Raw genomic sequence first — 16278 nt, 5'->3', positions numbered from 1 at the left:
ATCCTGCACACAGCTGCTGGTATGCAGCTTGCAACAGCTCATAGTTGCAGCAGACAACCTGCACAAACTTTCCTAGCTTGTAGCGACTTGTCTGGTCATCACCATGCACAGATTTTTGACCCAGTTTCTCCACCCGACTAGCATGTGCTTTTTTGTTAGATGAATTTAGCTTGACAGTCCACTTTTAAGTGAAAACATTATTAAACATTAATCCTTAATCAGCCTGACTCCCACAAACACTTGTTTGCATGTAGCCTCTCCATAGATACAAAATTTGGAGATTTTTGCCACATACATAAATTTCCACTCAATTTCTTCAAAAAAATTGGGGCCTTTTGTCCAAAACCCCCAAATTTCACCAAATTTTTGAGGATTTTGTGTTACGTGCACAAAATTGCCCTATTTTACATAAAAAAAACTTGGGGCTTTTTACATTCGAGCGCGAATTTGACCAAAATTTCATCAAATAAATTTGGGGTCTTGTGAAATTTGTCCAAATCCTTGACATTGAGGCTAATTTCATCTTTCTGCATTGACATTTGGGGACGTTGGAGCCTCCTCACAGCTGCAAATTTTTCTTTGACATCATCTATTGTGTTCGTAAAATTGTAAATTTTTTGGAAAATTTCCTTGCTATTTCATATTGCTACACCTACAGGTATATGTCTTGGTAGCTATTGTCGTGAAAATTCAGTTTTATGCAGGAAGCAATGGCAAGCAAAAATGGCTTGTCAAACATGTTTAGGGATGTTGACAACTTGGATGTCACAAATTATCCGATGTGGCCATATATGATGAAGTATGTTTTGGTCGCCAAACAATTTTGGGGTTAAGTATTTAGTTCAAAGGTTAGGCTTGCAGGCCGTGTTGTATAGAATGCTGTAGGTTCATCCTATTCTTCCATTCTCACAATTTCTCTAGTCTCTGTTGCACCTCCCACCGTTGCTTAGTTGACATGGGAAGAAAGAGATGCCAAGGCACATGCTTTGATTGCATTGTCATGCAAAAGACATGCTATTCCACACATTCGTTCACGCATAGTAGCTAAGCATGCTTGGGATAAACTTGCCTTGCTGTATTAGGTGCGCAAAAAAGCTCGTGTAGCCTGTTTGTGCAGCCAACTTGAGATGGAGCTTATGATTGAGGGTGATTTGGTGGATGCACACATTACACATGTAAATTATATAATGGAGTAGCTTGCAAATGTTGATGAGATTATTTCTGATGCTTCTCTTGTTTCTAGTCTTGGTTGGCCTACGTGAGTCTTATCCTAGTTTTGTCACTGTACTTTGCTTGCTTGTAAAAGGAGATGTTGATGCATAGACATCTGATGCGTTGGTATCATTGTTATGGCAAGAAGAGCAATCATAGGTGAATTGCACTAACATAACTATGGAAAATCAAGCATTTGTAGCCAGCCATAGGAACAAATGAAAGTCATGGCAGCCATCAAAGTCAAAGGGCAAAGGCAGATCAGCCTCTTCTACAAACTCTTCAAGCACCAAGGATTAGTGTGCTAAGAAAAAGAGATTCAATTATTGCAGGAAAAGGGGGCCAAATTGATCAAAGAGTACTTGTGTTTTGTTATCTTCATTGATGACATAATCTGTCATTATCGGGCATATGCTTTGAGGCACAAATTAGAAGTGTTTGTATGCTTTAAAACCTTCTTGGTCTTTGTTGAAAATGGTAGTAGATGCAAGTGAATTACACTCCGTATACGTTGAATGGGGGAATACGTGCCATGAGAGTTTTAACTCTTTTTTGGCTGAAACCAGCATTAAACATCATCATGATTCATATTACACCTTATGCACCTCAACAAAACGTTGTGGCCGAAAGAAAGAATCAGACTTTGATGGAGATGGCAAGTTATATGCTTTCACACAAAAATCTGTCCCCAAAGTTTCAGCTTGATGCTATTATGTGTGAATATGTGCTGAATTGCAGCCCCACTAAAGCATTAGTTGCTTGTACACCTTACGAGCCTTGGAATGGCTAGAAACCAGTGGTGTCACACATTTGTGTCTTTGGTTGTTGGACTGTAGAAAGTAAAGGGTATTGCTTGTAACAACCCTCTAGAAACAAGATTTTTGTTAGTAGGGATGTAATATTCGCTAAACATGCTGGTCAGCCCTTCATGGATTGCATAATCCAGGCCAATGTGGGGCCTATGGATATGTTTGACAGTTTGTTGCCATTGTTTCAGCAAAGTGCACCCAATTTTGGTCAATTTTAGCAACCTATTGAGGGTTTATAGTAGTAAAATTAGCAACAAGCACATGTTGAACGAGATTATGGAGAGCTGGCACATAAGTTGAAGATGAAGGGATAAAAGTGGGACTGCACATTGTCCCCTTTTGTGGAACATTTTGAACCATTTGTCCTACTGAAATGTCTGGTGTCATCTAAAATGCAAAGTTGCTTTTTGGGGTTGATTTATTTTGCTAGGAAAATGTGATAATTTGAAAGGAAGTTTTAGGGAGCTTAACACACACCGTCCTCATCTTTGGTCAATTAGCCCATTATTGCCCACCCATAGGAGACACCTGCTGAGACACTTCAGCCTCCCTATGTTGAAGCAGATGCTGTAGCACACTTTGAGAGGGAATTTGGGACAGCTATAGTTTATATTGTGTTTATGCCAGTGTTAAACTTCTATTGGCAAGGCCAGGCTAGCACAAGATTTTGCAGAACTAGGTGCACTGGAGAGAAGCAAATCTGTGCATTTTTTGCTGCTATTCATTTGATGGTAGCACCCCTTGGCAGGATACTGTAGGTTGGATAGAGACATTAGGTTTTGTGTACTTTGGGATTACATATGCCTTTGCCGGTTTTCTTGCATATTGAGCTTGAAAGTGTCAAGATCTTTCATATACAATCACATTTTGACCTCCTTTTCCAATGCATCCTGTGCATGCAAGCAGATAGTACATATTGTGCAGCAACATGGCACAAAAAAGATTAGAAACAAATAGAGGTTCAGCCTCAAAAGGAGTCAACTTCCCTAAATTATTTCTCAGTTTGAAGTGCCAAAAATTTATGGGAAAGAGTTAAAAAAAAAAGCTTCATAGTAGAAAGTTAAGAAGCTAATAGATTTTCACATGATTACAATGTGGAGAAACTGTTGCAGCTTTGACTTTCGATGAAGGAAGATAAGTTCCTCATTGGATTTGGAAGAATGATAGAAACAAATAGTTCAGTTGACCGATGTAGTTATACTAATGCATGCCCATCTCAACCACCTTATGACATTCTTCACGGAATGTGTATGATTGGTGCTGGATTTGTTAAAGCTCAAAATGCTATTACACCATGCCCCCCCTGTTCAAATCGCTGAGCATTACGATGTACCTTTAATCCTTCTCCTCTAAAGTGAACATGGTTTTATAATCTTTAATTTTGTATTTTGTGGTGGTCTTCATCCCATTTAGACTTTCTTGCAAACTAATGTGCTTTATCACAAACAATTGTGCATGTGCATGTGTATGTGCGTCTGTGTACTTTTGCACATGTATGCTTATCACAAACAGTTGTGCACATGCACTTGTATGTGCTCGTGCATCAGTGTTTTTTTGCACTGCATGTTTTTTTTTGCAAGTAAAATGTGGCTGATTATATTACTTTAAAAAAACTAATTACAACAGAGTGCTCATGCTCAACAGACTAGCTGAAGCTAATGCAAAGTCACAAATACATCATGTATACAAGCCTCTCAAGGCGGTCTGGGGGGGATGGGGGCAAGAAGCCATGGAGGGGGGATGTATCGCCATTTAGGGCTGCCTGCATGCATCACGAAAAACAGGTCGTGGCCCCCCAAGTACGCATGAAACGACAACGGAGCTCTTGACGAGTCCTGGACTCGCCTTGCACCTGATCCCATTGGCCGCGGAGGGAGTGGATGATGGAGGTCCAGAGCTTTGCTAAGATTGCTTGTACTGAAAATCTCTCTCCACCGAAAGCTTGCTGACACCGCCCCTTCCAGTTATGCCATCTAGTAAGACTCCCTATGATCTCCCATATCTCAAAGCGGTTTGTTGTGGGCTCCAGTACCTGGCGGATGGGTAGAGCCTCCAAATCGACCACTGTGCATGACCTTGCCTCGATGATGAATATGGTGTCTTGTATCCCGGTCTCATACAAAAGGTGACGGCCTTGGTTGATTGCCTGCCAGTAGAAAGCTCCCCATGAGATACATCCAAGGCTGGGTGCTATATGGCAAAGGATGCGGCATGCTCCTCTCCACACGAGCTGCGTCTCCTCACATGACCAAAGGCAGTGCTTTGGGGTTTTAGAGACTGCTGTGTGTAGCGCGTACAACCTCCCTCCTGTATTTGGGAAAGCCAACTTCCCATCACCAAGCTTCCATGTGCCACGAGCCATAATAAATACGATACCCTCCTCGGCCTCCAGCTATCCCATAGGCGGTGCTAGAAGGTCCGTCGGAACAACTCTGTGATGTTGTGCTCCGCCTAGTGCCTGCTACGTGACAGTGCCCAATCCATATCCTTCTGCACTAGTACGTGTCTGCCAATCCTGGCAGTATACTCCAGGAACCTCGGTGGCTTCTTGGCGATTGTAGTGGCCAGCCATAGCCACTCTCTTGGATTCCACTCCAGCTCATCAAGTGGTCTGTCCTCCCAGATCCAAAGGCGCCACTCCTTGAGCTCATTCTAGAAAACATAGGGGTCCAGTTGGCATGTCTTTCCTTGAAGGCCCACCACACGAATCCTCCTCTACGAAAGGGCAGCTATCCCCTCGCTGCCCTTTGTTAAGGGCGAGACCCCCCCCCCTCCTGAACGATGAAGAAAGTCCCCTGCGAGGCGTCGCTCACTCTACTTGCCACCTGTAGGGGGATGCCTGCTGGTGAAAACCTAGCGGTCCATACCTCCCCGAGCTCTAGCGGCTCTCGTATTGGGGGAGCAAGCCACTCCAAAGGTATTGGTGCGTCTATCTTCCTTCTCCTCAACTACACTCCTCTTCTTTGTTGGCAGCCTGATACTCATTGCAGCACCTCCTCATCTGCCATCCTGTACACCTGCCACCATGTCCTAATGGTACGAGCCGGTTGTTGGTAATAAAGGGCCATCGTGCCTTTTATATGTGCATGGGTGTGAACACACCCTTAGCACATTGTACCTTCATACATATATCTATACACTCCTCATTGTACCGAAAAATGTATTCACTCTCTACTCTGCTCTCTTACACTCTCTTTGTCTCTCTCACTGTGCGTAATGACTGTCTGTCTCGATCTCCATGCCTTACCAATTCTCTACAAATTGGGATCAGAGCTGGCAAGAGACAGCCGAGGTGCTGTAGGAGTTCGACGAGTAGCAGTTGAGAGGCAGTCGATAGGAGCAACGGGCAGTTGATGGGCTGGGTGAACAGGCGACGAGTTGGACAGGTCAGTCGCGTGACCAAGTGAGCGACAACTGCATGGGACAGGCGACAGCTGCACGTGATGGGGCGATTGCAGGACGATCAGCTGACAGGGCGTGAGGGACCTGCGACAGGCGCCGTGTCCAGCGGGGCAACCAGCGTGTAACGGCGAATAGGCGGGTGTTATAGTGCACGACTGACGGGTCAACAGACCCGTCAGAATTTTTCCAAAAAACTCAATCTTTTTTGAAATTTCTTTCACCCACTGACAGGGTTTCGCATGCGTAAGCACGAAATCTCTGATCTGAGCAAAATCGACTCAGAAATTTGGGGTTTTTCTCTAATTTGGGGATCTCAACACAGAATTGGACAATCTGACTTAGAAATTGCAAAGTCGGTGCACATTTGCCCGGGAATTTTGGGGCTTTTCACATTTTAGTGAAATTCTTTCAATTTCACTGAAATTAGTGCATGCATGACTAGGAAAATTTGGGGATTTGTCCAGATTTGGTGCGAGCAAGATGCAACAATGATATTTGTCTTAGAAATTGCAGGAATTTGTGACATTTTGTCCTCGACATTTGGGGCTTTTCATGTACATGCACAAATTGGGCTGAAATTGACCTAATTTCTTGACATTGAGACACATTTGACCCCGTGCAATTTGGGGCTTTTGCGAGGGGCAAAATTTGTGCAGCATTTGGTCATTTTATGTACATGCAAGTTGAATTCCGCACGATTTGGACATCAACACTTGGTAAAATTTGGGGGTTTTGCTGAAATTGCTTTATTTTGGCAAAATTGGATAGTCGTATGCATGACAGAGGAAATGTAGATGTGTGTTTGACGCTTTGAGCACAAAATTTTGGGGCTTTTGACCGTTTTGTCAAATTTTATGCCTGTGGGTACATGTACAACAGAAATTGCAGCTGAAATTTTGGGATTTCTCATGTAATGTGATGCACATGCCCTTTGGAACAGCTGTAATCAGTTGGATAATGCTGTAGCACTTGGTTTGATGCTTTTGAAAACTTAATTACAGATCTGAAATCTGTACTTCTGTGTGGTCATTTATTGCTGATTGGTAGTTATTTGTACCTTGGTCACTTGGGTGATAGTTTGGGCCTGCATTTGCTGGTTTTTTGGTCACATTTGGGCTGAAAACCATGGCTGGCAGCAATGACAGCAGTAATTTGATGCATATAAAGAAGCTTGAAGGCGCACATAGCTTTGCAGTGTGGCAAAAACAGTGCTACAATATCCTGTTACAAAAGAAGCAGGCAAAGCCGATCAAAATTAAAGGGGCAAAGCCTGTGGACATGGATCAGGACGATTGGGATGAGTTGAATGAGCTTGCACGCTCAACCATAGAGCTATCGATTTCTGATGCCCTGCTCTTCAACATTGAAGGCTTGGATTCTGCATATGCTATATGGACTAGATTGGAAGAACTGTATGCCCAGAAGAGTGCTGCAAGCAAAGTGTATTGGCTGAAAAAGCTTATGGATCACTTGAGTGAGTTTAACTCCATTTTCAGCCAGCTGGTTGCCTTGAAGTTCATGATTGATGAGGAATTTAAGGCTACTTTCTTGCTTTGCACTCTATCGGAGAATTGGGATACATTCAGGACTGCTATGAGCAATTCTAATGTGATCCTTTTGTATGTTGATGTAGAGAGTGCTCTACTTATGGAAGAGATGAATCGACAGAACAATGCATCCAGTAAGTCTTCCAGTGCTTTGCATACTAGGGGCAAATCACAACAAAAGGGCAAATATGATGGCAAGGGACGCAGTAAATCACGTGGCAAAGATGTTGAATGCCATCATTGTGGCAAGAAGGGTCACTTTAAATGTGACTGCTACAAATGGAACAAAAAAAAGGAAAAGGTAAGAAGACAGATAATTGCAAGGAAGAGAAGAAGGAAAGTCAGCCTAAGAAGAGCAGTGTAAAAATTGAAGAGGTGAATGTAGTCACTCATGACAGTAACAGTGGGAGTGATGTACTCTTTGTCTCTTCACATTTTGGTGCACATGCTCTATTTGCAGATATAGATGATGACATGCATATCTGGATTCTTGATTCACGTGCTTCCTTTCGTGTCACCCCTCATCGTGAGTGGTTTTCCGCCTATAAAGGGGGTTGACATGGTGTTGTCCATCTTGGGGACAACTATGCATGTGAGATTGCAGGTATTGACAGTGTGCAGTTACAGTTTCAGCATGGCTCTGTCTTTACACTTCAGCATGTACGGTATGTATCTCAGCTCAAGAAGAGCTTGATCATCACAGGGCAGCTAGATGATGATGGTTTTCATATCACCTTTGGTGATGGAAAATGGAAGATCTGTAAGGGATCTGGGTTATTGCCAGAGGTTGCAAGAGTGATACGTTGTATCCACTTCATGTATCTAGTGTGCGTAACCATGTTGTTGCCGTGACCGAGCAGCCAAGTGTTTCTTTGTGGCATGGCTGGTTGGGACACATGAGTCAAACAAGAATGAAAGTGCTTTCTCATTTGGGTTACTTGCCTTCTCTTCGTTATGCTGATTTTAAGCATTGTGATCATTGCATTTATGGCAAACATGCACAAACATCTCACAAAAAGTCTCTTTCTTTGAAATCTTCTCCTCTAGAGTTAGTACATTTGGATGTATGTCAAATGCGAGGATTATCTTTAGAGAGAAAGAAATATTTTGTCATCTTGTCGATGATGCTATACGGAAAGTATGGGTTTACCCTATTTGTAGTAAGGATGAAGTGCTTGATAAGTTTAAAAAATTCTTGGTATTGGCTGAAAACAAGACAGATAAGACACTTAAGTGTCTTCGCTCTGACAATGGTGGGGAATATGTGTCCAAAGCCTTTCAGGCATTTTGTGACAACAAAGGGATAAAGAGGGAGCAATGATCCCTTTGTTGTCACAAAATGCCAAGAATTTTTTAAAGAGGGAGCAATGATCCCTATGTGTCTCAAGGCTTTTATAGAAGTCAAGTGGATCACTGCTTGTACATCAAGAAAGTAGCAGATGGCAACCTGATTATCTTGGTTTTGTATGTTGATGACATGTTGATTACTGGCAAGGATACTCATGCCTTGGATTCATTGAAGCAAAGTCTTCATGGCAGCTTTGACATGAAGGATCTTGGTGATGCAAATCACATTCTTGGCATGCGAATACTCAGAGATAGATCTAAAGGCTTACTCTATCTATCTCAGTAGGAGTATATCTCCAAGTTTTGCAGCGTTTCAATATGGAGGGGGGGAAAACAATTGGGGTTCCATTGCCTCCATATGTGAAACTCAGTGCAGAGGACAACCCTACATCTAATGATGAAAAGGCTGAAATGGCCAAGATACCATATGCTTCAGCTGTTGGCATTTTGATGTATGCTATGGTTGCTACACATCTTGACATTGCTTTTGCAGTGGGAGTGGTTAGCAGATACATGGAAACCCCTGGCAAGAAGCATTGGGATACAATGAAAGGTATTATGAGATACCCCAAAGGCACAAAGGAGTTGTGCATTTGCTTTGGAAAGCAGAAGGCATCTATTGTTGGCTTTACAGATGTAGACTATGCTGGTCATGTGGACCGCAAGAAGTCCACTTCTGGGTATGTGTTTACTTTCACAGGAGGATCAATCTCTTGGATATCTAGGCTACAAAAGTGTGTTGCATTGTCTACTACAGAGGTAGAGTATGTAGCTGCCACTAAGGCATGTAAGGAGGCTTTATGGCTTTCACGTTTGGTGGAAGAGCTTGGCATCACAGAGTTACCTGTTCTCCATTGTAATAGTCAGAGTGCTATCATGCTAGCACGGAATCCAGTCTTTCATGCAAAGACAAAGCACATATAGGTGAAGTACCACTTCATTAGATTTGTACTTGACAGCAAGAGCATTGAGCTTGTGAAAGTGCATACAGATGATAATCCTGCAAACCTTCTCATGAAGGGTCTTCAAGCAGAGCGGTTTGCTTTGCTGACAGTTGATGGGAGTCAGATAGATATATTTATTTCAGCTTTGTAGATACCTAGACTTAGTTGATTCTTTTCTCCTCTCAAGACACATTGCCTTTATGTGGGAGGTTGTTGGGAATAAAGGGCCATCGTGCCTTTTATATGTGCACGGGTGTGAAGACACCCTTAGCACATTGTACTTTCATACAGATATCGATCTAAAAACCTAAAGTGGTAAACTCGTCATTGTACCAAAAAACGTGTTCACTCTCTACTTTGCTCTCTCGCACTCTCTCTGTCTCTCTCACTACGTGTAATGACTATCTGTCTCGATCTCCGTACCTAACCGATCCTCTACATCGGGCCGGCCTCTCAACCAGCCCATTGGATGTGGAGGCGCTTGCCAATGTGTGCCCCTTCCCGATCTTTGACGTGGGGGTTTCAGATCACCGTCTGACGGTCTATCTCCTCCTGGCAGCCTAGGGGAGGCCCTGCCACACGTGGAGTAAGCTGCGTAGGAAATGTGATGTGGGGGGGTAATCTCGGCTGATATAAAGATCCATCTCAGGAACGGCCTCCACTCACCAGCAAGCCTTGGTCTACAATCTTGAAGACCCTCTTGCAATAAAATCTTCTAGGTTTGCCTGTCAGGTGTGACACCTCGGACAACTAACTTGCTTAAGAGGGCCATACTCTGATACGCTCGGTCTATGATCCCAAGCCCTCCCTCTGACCGATGTCGTATGATGGTCGCCCACGCTACCTTGGCCTTGGAATCCTTGGAGCCATCTGACCCTAACCAATGGAAGTTCCGCACTAGGCGGCAAAGCTGCACTACGCAGGATGAGGAGAAGCACCAATACGAGGCGATGTACCAGGCCATCGCTAGGAGGACTTGGTTAACCACCAGGGCTCGACCGGCTAGTGAGAGGCGAGCCGTGCTCTAGTAGGTCGGCTTTCTCCGAATAGAATCAACGACAAGAAGAAACTGTTGGGCAGGAGTGATGTCGAGTCCCACCTGGAACCCTAGGTATCGGACAGTCTGCTAACGCATCTAAATCCCAGGTGGATGCCCCACTCCGTGCTAGAGTCCGGGTCTTTGAGGAAACCAACCAACTTTCGCCAGTTTATTTTCGCTCCCGCTGCAAGAAGATAGAACACCTCAGGAGTTAGTCTCACTCTCTCCAGCATCAGCTCATCGTCCTCTATGTAGAGTGCTGTATCATCTGCATACTCTTAGTCTAACAACTCAATCTCCTCTCTCACCGAAAGTCGGAGGCCGCATAATCCGCTCACATGTGACCTGAGGAAATGGGACATCGCCTGTGCAAAGAGTAGGAACAGGTACGGGGCCAGGGGGCAGCCCTGCCGTACCGATCTCTCCAGCCAAAACTCCTCCGCACACCTACCACCTATGAGAACCCTGTTGGTGGCCGATCTGTAAAGTGCGGAGACCCCGCGAATCCAAGTCTGAGGGAAAACCAACCTCACCATGGTGTCCTCTAGGAAGTCCCAGTCCACCTTGTCATAAGCTTTCTCAAAATCCAAGAGTAGTATGGCCAGTCTATGCCCACTGTGCTGAGTCTACTCTGTCGCCTCAAAGAAGGTGAATACATTGTTCAAGATGCTTCTATCCTAGACAAAGCGTGTCCGTGTGTCATGGATGATGTTTGGAAGCACGGGGCGTAGTCGCCCACTAATCATCTTTGCCAGTGCCTTATAGGCCACTGACAATAATGTGATCGGTCTCCACTGGGAAAGCTCCAACCGGTCTCCCCCTTTGGGGAGAAGATTTATAAGGCCTGCCAAAAGAATCCCTGGCATCTATCCTGAAGTGAAGATCTCTTGGAAGGCTATCAGTAGGGGGTTCTTCACCACTTTCTAGTTGGTAGTGAAGAAGGCCTTAGAGAGGCCATCCTCTCTCAAGCATTTCTGCGTGTCCTGTGTATGGAAAGCCTCCTCTAGTTCCTTCTTTGTGAAGGGGGCTAGGAGGGAGTGTTCGATCTCCTCTGAAATGAGGGATAGGATGTGATCCCATACTTGCTGTGTACATCGCTACTTCCTAGTTGAGGCTGTCTCCTGCCGGAACACGTGATTGTAGTAGTCGGTGGCAATCCCCATCACCTTATCTGGGCTAGAACGAGTCCTCCCATACTGATCTCTAAGGCTGCGTATTTGCTCTCCTGAGGAGCAAGGCTAGTGCACCTGGAAAAACTCCCTACACATCACATCTCCCTTTCGTGCCCAGAAAGCTGCTGAGGTGCGGAAAGAGAACTCGGAGAGGAAAGAGAACTCGGAGAGCTTGTCCTCTAGGCCAGCATTGGCTGCTCGCGTGCGCCCTTTTATGTGAGTGGAGAGTGAGATCCCTTGGTGCCTCCTGTAATAATCTCTGCGTGGCTGCAAGGTCCCGCCGGAGTGCTCTCTTCTTCTCCTAGCTCTACTGCCTAGCCTGTATGGCTGCCTCTTGGTAGATTTTGCTCGACTCAGCTAGGACCTCTGCAATGTCCTTTGCGATTCGATCCCTCCTGCTCCACTCATTGGTCCAAACTTGCTCTATCTGTCTCGTCACCGCCTCCCTCCTATAGATCGAGTCATGGATCCAACAGGATCGTGTGTCTGGGGAAGATGTTGGGGGGTCTAGTGTCAGGAGAAACGGGCAATGATCGGACAATGTGGTGCTTGCCAATTGCCCAATCTGGTCTCCACGAGAGCCTCCCCACTCTACCACATAAAACCTGTCCAACCGCTTCAGCAGGACTCCACCTAGCCGCCTGTATCCTCAAGAGAAGTCCAGCGATCTCTTCCTCCTGTGGAAGGCAGGGTCTCTCCAGGCATTGTGTGCTCCTACTGCTAGTAGAAAGACCTCCCTCGTCTCCTACTCCTTCCCAGCCATGCTGTGGTAGTTCCTGTCTCTGTCCTGCTGGTCCTCCAAGAGAAGTCCAGCGATCTCTCCCTCCTGTGGAAGGCAGGGTCTCTCCAGGCATCGCGTGCTCAAGAGAAGTCCAACGATCTCTCCCTCCTGTGGAAGGCAAGGTCTCTCCAGGCATCGCGTGCTCCTACTGCCAGTAGAAAGACCTCCCATGCCTCCTACTCCTCCCCAGCCATGCCATGGTAGTTTCTGTCTCTGCCCTGCTGGTTCTCCAAAGCTTCCAAGTTGTTGATGTCTCCTCGAACAATCCAAGAGTCCACCTCTGGGAGTCCATCCGTGATCTCCACCCAGAACCTGCTGTGTGCCCTAACTTCCGTAGGGGCATAGACATTGAGGACTCCAAGGCATGAGTCCCCAATATCCAATCTGATCCATAAAACCCTCCATGCCACTATCGTCCCGTGGTCTCGTACACAAGCGGTGAGACTCGGGCCAATAGAGGTGCATACGCCTTCACTCCTGTCATGGGCACCTATGGCGTGCTCCCAGTAGGTGTGCGAGCTGCTCGGGAGTAACTTCCCTACCCGCTAGGCTTGGGTGGGAGTGAGTTTATGCTCCTGTAGAAGTAAGATGTTGATCCGTCTGGCAAGGGCAGGTTGCAGCTTTGTCGAACCATCAACTTCCTGGAACCACGTGCCCCACTATAGTGAAGACTATTCACATTCGAGGATGCAAGGTGTAAGCTCATGGGGAAACCTGCTACTGACCGAACAAGCATCTGCTCGGTGTGGAGGCTGCTGATGAGGAGGAAAAACTATGGGGCATGCAAGTATGCTTTGCCGTAGGCTTGGACGGCGAACTCCAGTCCCCCATGGTGGGCCTTGGCCGAACCAAAGGGGTGATAGATGCTCCAAGTGGTACTATCAATGCATCTATTAGCCATGCTGAGAGTCATGTCTCTGTACATTAGTAGAAACGGGCCACCTATGCTAGGGGCCACTCAATCACATCCCTCGGAGCTCTCCATTGTGGGGGGGGCTCGAAAGATCATGCTCAAGTGTGGTACCTCGGCTCCAGCCCACCATGCAACAAGGCCACTACTGTGCAAATAGTGCTAGTCCTTCTCCCATCCAATTGGAGATGTGGTCCGCCACCTGACTCTTCAACTCCTCAATCTGTGTCATCGTCCAATCCCGTGAATGAGAGGACTGAAGGAGAAAAGCGTAGTTTCGTCCATCCGATGGTACTAGTAAATGGACCTTGCTCCTCCTCGACTTACGAACCACGAAGATCCCCACCTCTAGAGATACTGGGAACTCTCCGTGCTCCGCAACTCTCAGGTAAGACCATGGGCCATTGCGGAAGAACTCCTATCGTAACAACTGTGCATGTCTCGGGAAAGTGTGATGGGCGACAGGGGCAGATGAGCTGGTGGTTGTGTGGGAGGGGGAACACTGCTGGTGCGAGGAGGATGTGGGAGTGTGTGGCTCATTGCCTCTTGTGGGAGGAAGGGGGGTGGATCTAGGGGGTGGATCTAGGAGGGATCACCTGAAATGGGTGCAGATTAGGGGGGGTGGTGGGGGGGAAGAGGATCGAGGGATGGTCGGAGGTACGTGGCGAGTGTTTGGGGGGGGGGGGGGGGGCTTGGTGGCCCTGGAAGGGGAGGGGGTTGTGGGCCATGGTTAGTGGGGGGAGCATGAGAGGGGGGGGGGGGGGGTGTGGCATCTTAGGTGGGGTAGTATGTGGCATAGGTGGTGGCTGTGGGGGATTGCGGTCTTGCCGGGTTGGGCTATGGAGTGCACTGCTGAGGGGGCGTCGCTCACCCTCCTACTCCTTGCTGTCGAGGCTGTGTCTGAGAAGCTGGTTGCGGCCCCCCCTACCATCATCCTCTTTGTCGTCTTTGGACCCGTGTGAAGCCGTTAGTGTCCACCTGCGGGCCTGTTGGCAAAGCCGCCTTGGCTCCGAAATGCGTACAATCAGCTGCCTAATGCCCAAAGTCGTGGCATCGCAGACATTGCCTTGGTTGCCCAGTTACAATGACTTGCTGCTTAAAGGAGTGACCTCTTGCCTCGATCTCCAAGAACTTTGGGATACTCTTTGTCTTTCACGGCCACTCATACCTAGCATCCACCTGCGGGCTTGTCGGCGGAGCCGCCTTGGCTCCCAAACGCGTACAATCTGTTGCATGATGCCCAAAGTCCTGGCATCGCAGGCATTGCCTTGGTTGCCCAGTCACAATGACCTGCTGCCTAAAGGAGTGACCTCTTGCCTCAATCTCCAGAAACTTTGGGATACTCTCGGCCCATGAGGATTGCCTCCACAAGAAATGGGCGGAGGGGAGGAAACAGGCGAAGGGTTGGTCAAGGAGGAGGGGGGGGGGGGCAGCGGGCGGCCAGGGGGAAAGGCGGAGCGCAGGTGGCCCAGGGTGGCGTGTGGGCCGCCGGGGGGGGGGGCGCAGGACGGGCAGCCATAGGGTAGGCCTGGTGAGAGGCCGGGGGCCACAGGGTAGGCCTGGTGAGAGGGTTTGGGGGGGGGGGGGAGAGCGCAGGGCAGGCGACCATAGGGTAGGCCTGGCGGGAGGGGAGAGGCCTGGCGAGAGGGCGCAGGGCGGGGGGGAAGAGGACTGGCGCAGGCGGGGGGAAGAGGGATCTGGTGCAGTGGACAGTCGATACCGGGGGGGGGGGCAGCGTTGCGTCGCGATGGCGGGGAGGAAGAAAGAGTATAGTCCGCTGACTACGGAAAAGGTTCTCTTGAGGACCAATTCTTTTGCTCTGCATGTTTGATTAATAGTTGTCTTTCTTGAAGCTTATGTGATGTTCTTCGTCACAACAGCAAGTTTCACTGTTGAATCTGGCCTTCTAATCACAGGTTCTTTGAAACTAATTCAGCTCATGAGTTCCAAGGTGATACAGAAAAGAAAATTGAGCAGCTGCCTGAGGCTATTTGTTGCTTCTGGAAGTTTCTTTTTGAGTCTTAAGTTTTTGTTGCCAATTGATTTATGACTTTTAATTTGAAGCAAAGACGTATCAGGTGTCTCCAGCAGATCATTACTCTGGTGCTCTGATTTCTGTGTAAGAAAATCATGTCTGAGACAAAGTCCTTTCTTCTCTTGCAGTGCGTTATCTACATCTGCATCTGCAACAACTTCAACTGACAATGGTCTGAACTGGCTGGTTTTTGAACTGCTTTGGCGAGACTTTTTTAGGTAATGCCAGCTCTTGTATGATTACCCAAAAGTACTCATTATGAAGTCCAAAGCATGAGGATTTAACTCTTTGCCATTTGAACAGGTTCATCACAAAAAAGTATGCTGCAAACAAACAAGTTTCGGAAGTGGTATCAGCATCATCAAGTACAGCTGTACTTGCTTGATGGAGCAGAGGTTGTGTGGGTCTGTTATGCACTGAAATACTAGAATCTTGTATAGTTTCTGCAAAAGCAAGTCCTTGGCTGTGGCTTGCATGTAATAGGGATGAAAGTTGGAACCCTCACATGTTATGGGAGTTGAACCTTGAGATTGGCGCAGCTCACATGTGATGGGCCTTGGATCTCTCAATCACAGATTGCAATGTGCTATTCATATAGGGCTTTTTAAAACTATAGTGAGATTAGTCATTTCCACAATGAATCATTTCCACAATGAATTATGCTGTCTATACATGAGTGAAGTAAAACACACAGGAGGAATCTGTTCTGTCAGGTAGGAGGTCATTAATGAGTTGAGTAATTTGAATCTTTGTTTTTCCTTGAGGACAGAAAGTTCTACTAGTAAACCCCTCTAGGCAAATGTATCCCAAGGCAAAGGACAATCATAGCCCTATAAGGGACTTTCAAAACAACAAATATACAACAAAGTAAAAGTCTATTACAAGGCACTTTCATTGTAATAGGCCTTCACATTGTAACAGACATCTGTAGGTGCTTCCACAAATGAATCTCTATGAATCCACATCTTAGAGCCCCACTGTTATCTTCGAAGAGGCCTTGTGTTGTACACCCAATATCACAAGCCATGCATCATGCAGGTTGTAGGGTCTGGGCCTAAATACCAAGTCTTGTCATGATGA

At 46.7% G+C, this 16278-nt stretch overlaps 1 protein-coding gene across 1 annotated transcript in view; it reads left to right on the top strand.

Moving 5' to 3' along the window:
- The window catches only part of LOC148032473 (blue-light photoreceptor PHR2-like), an 83999-nt gene extending 68164 nt beyond the window's left edge, over window positions 1-15835 (top strand). Inside the window, exons 3-4 of the mRNA XM_087683143.1 lie at window positions 15327-15416; window positions 15502-15835. Of these exons, the coding sequence (XP_087539269.1) occupies window positions 15327-15416; window positions 15502-15583 (172 nt within the window). The 3' untranslated portion in view covers window positions 15584-15835. The remainder of the gene's footprint in view (window positions 1-15326; window positions 15417-15501) is intronic.
- Window positions 15836-16278: the final 443 nt, after the last annotated feature.

This window comes from Lygodium microphyllum, chromosome 8, assembly GCF_053477565.2.
Source record: "Lygodium microphyllum isolate KBCC chromosome 8, Lygodium_microphyllum_v1.1.10, whole genome shotgun sequence".
Lineage (NCBI taxonomy): Eukaryota > Viridiplantae > Streptophyta > Polypodiopsida > Schizaeales > Lygodiaceae > Lygodium > Lygodium microphyllum.
Note: the sequence above shows the minus strand (reverse complement) of the source record. Positions and strands in the feature narration are given on the sequence as shown.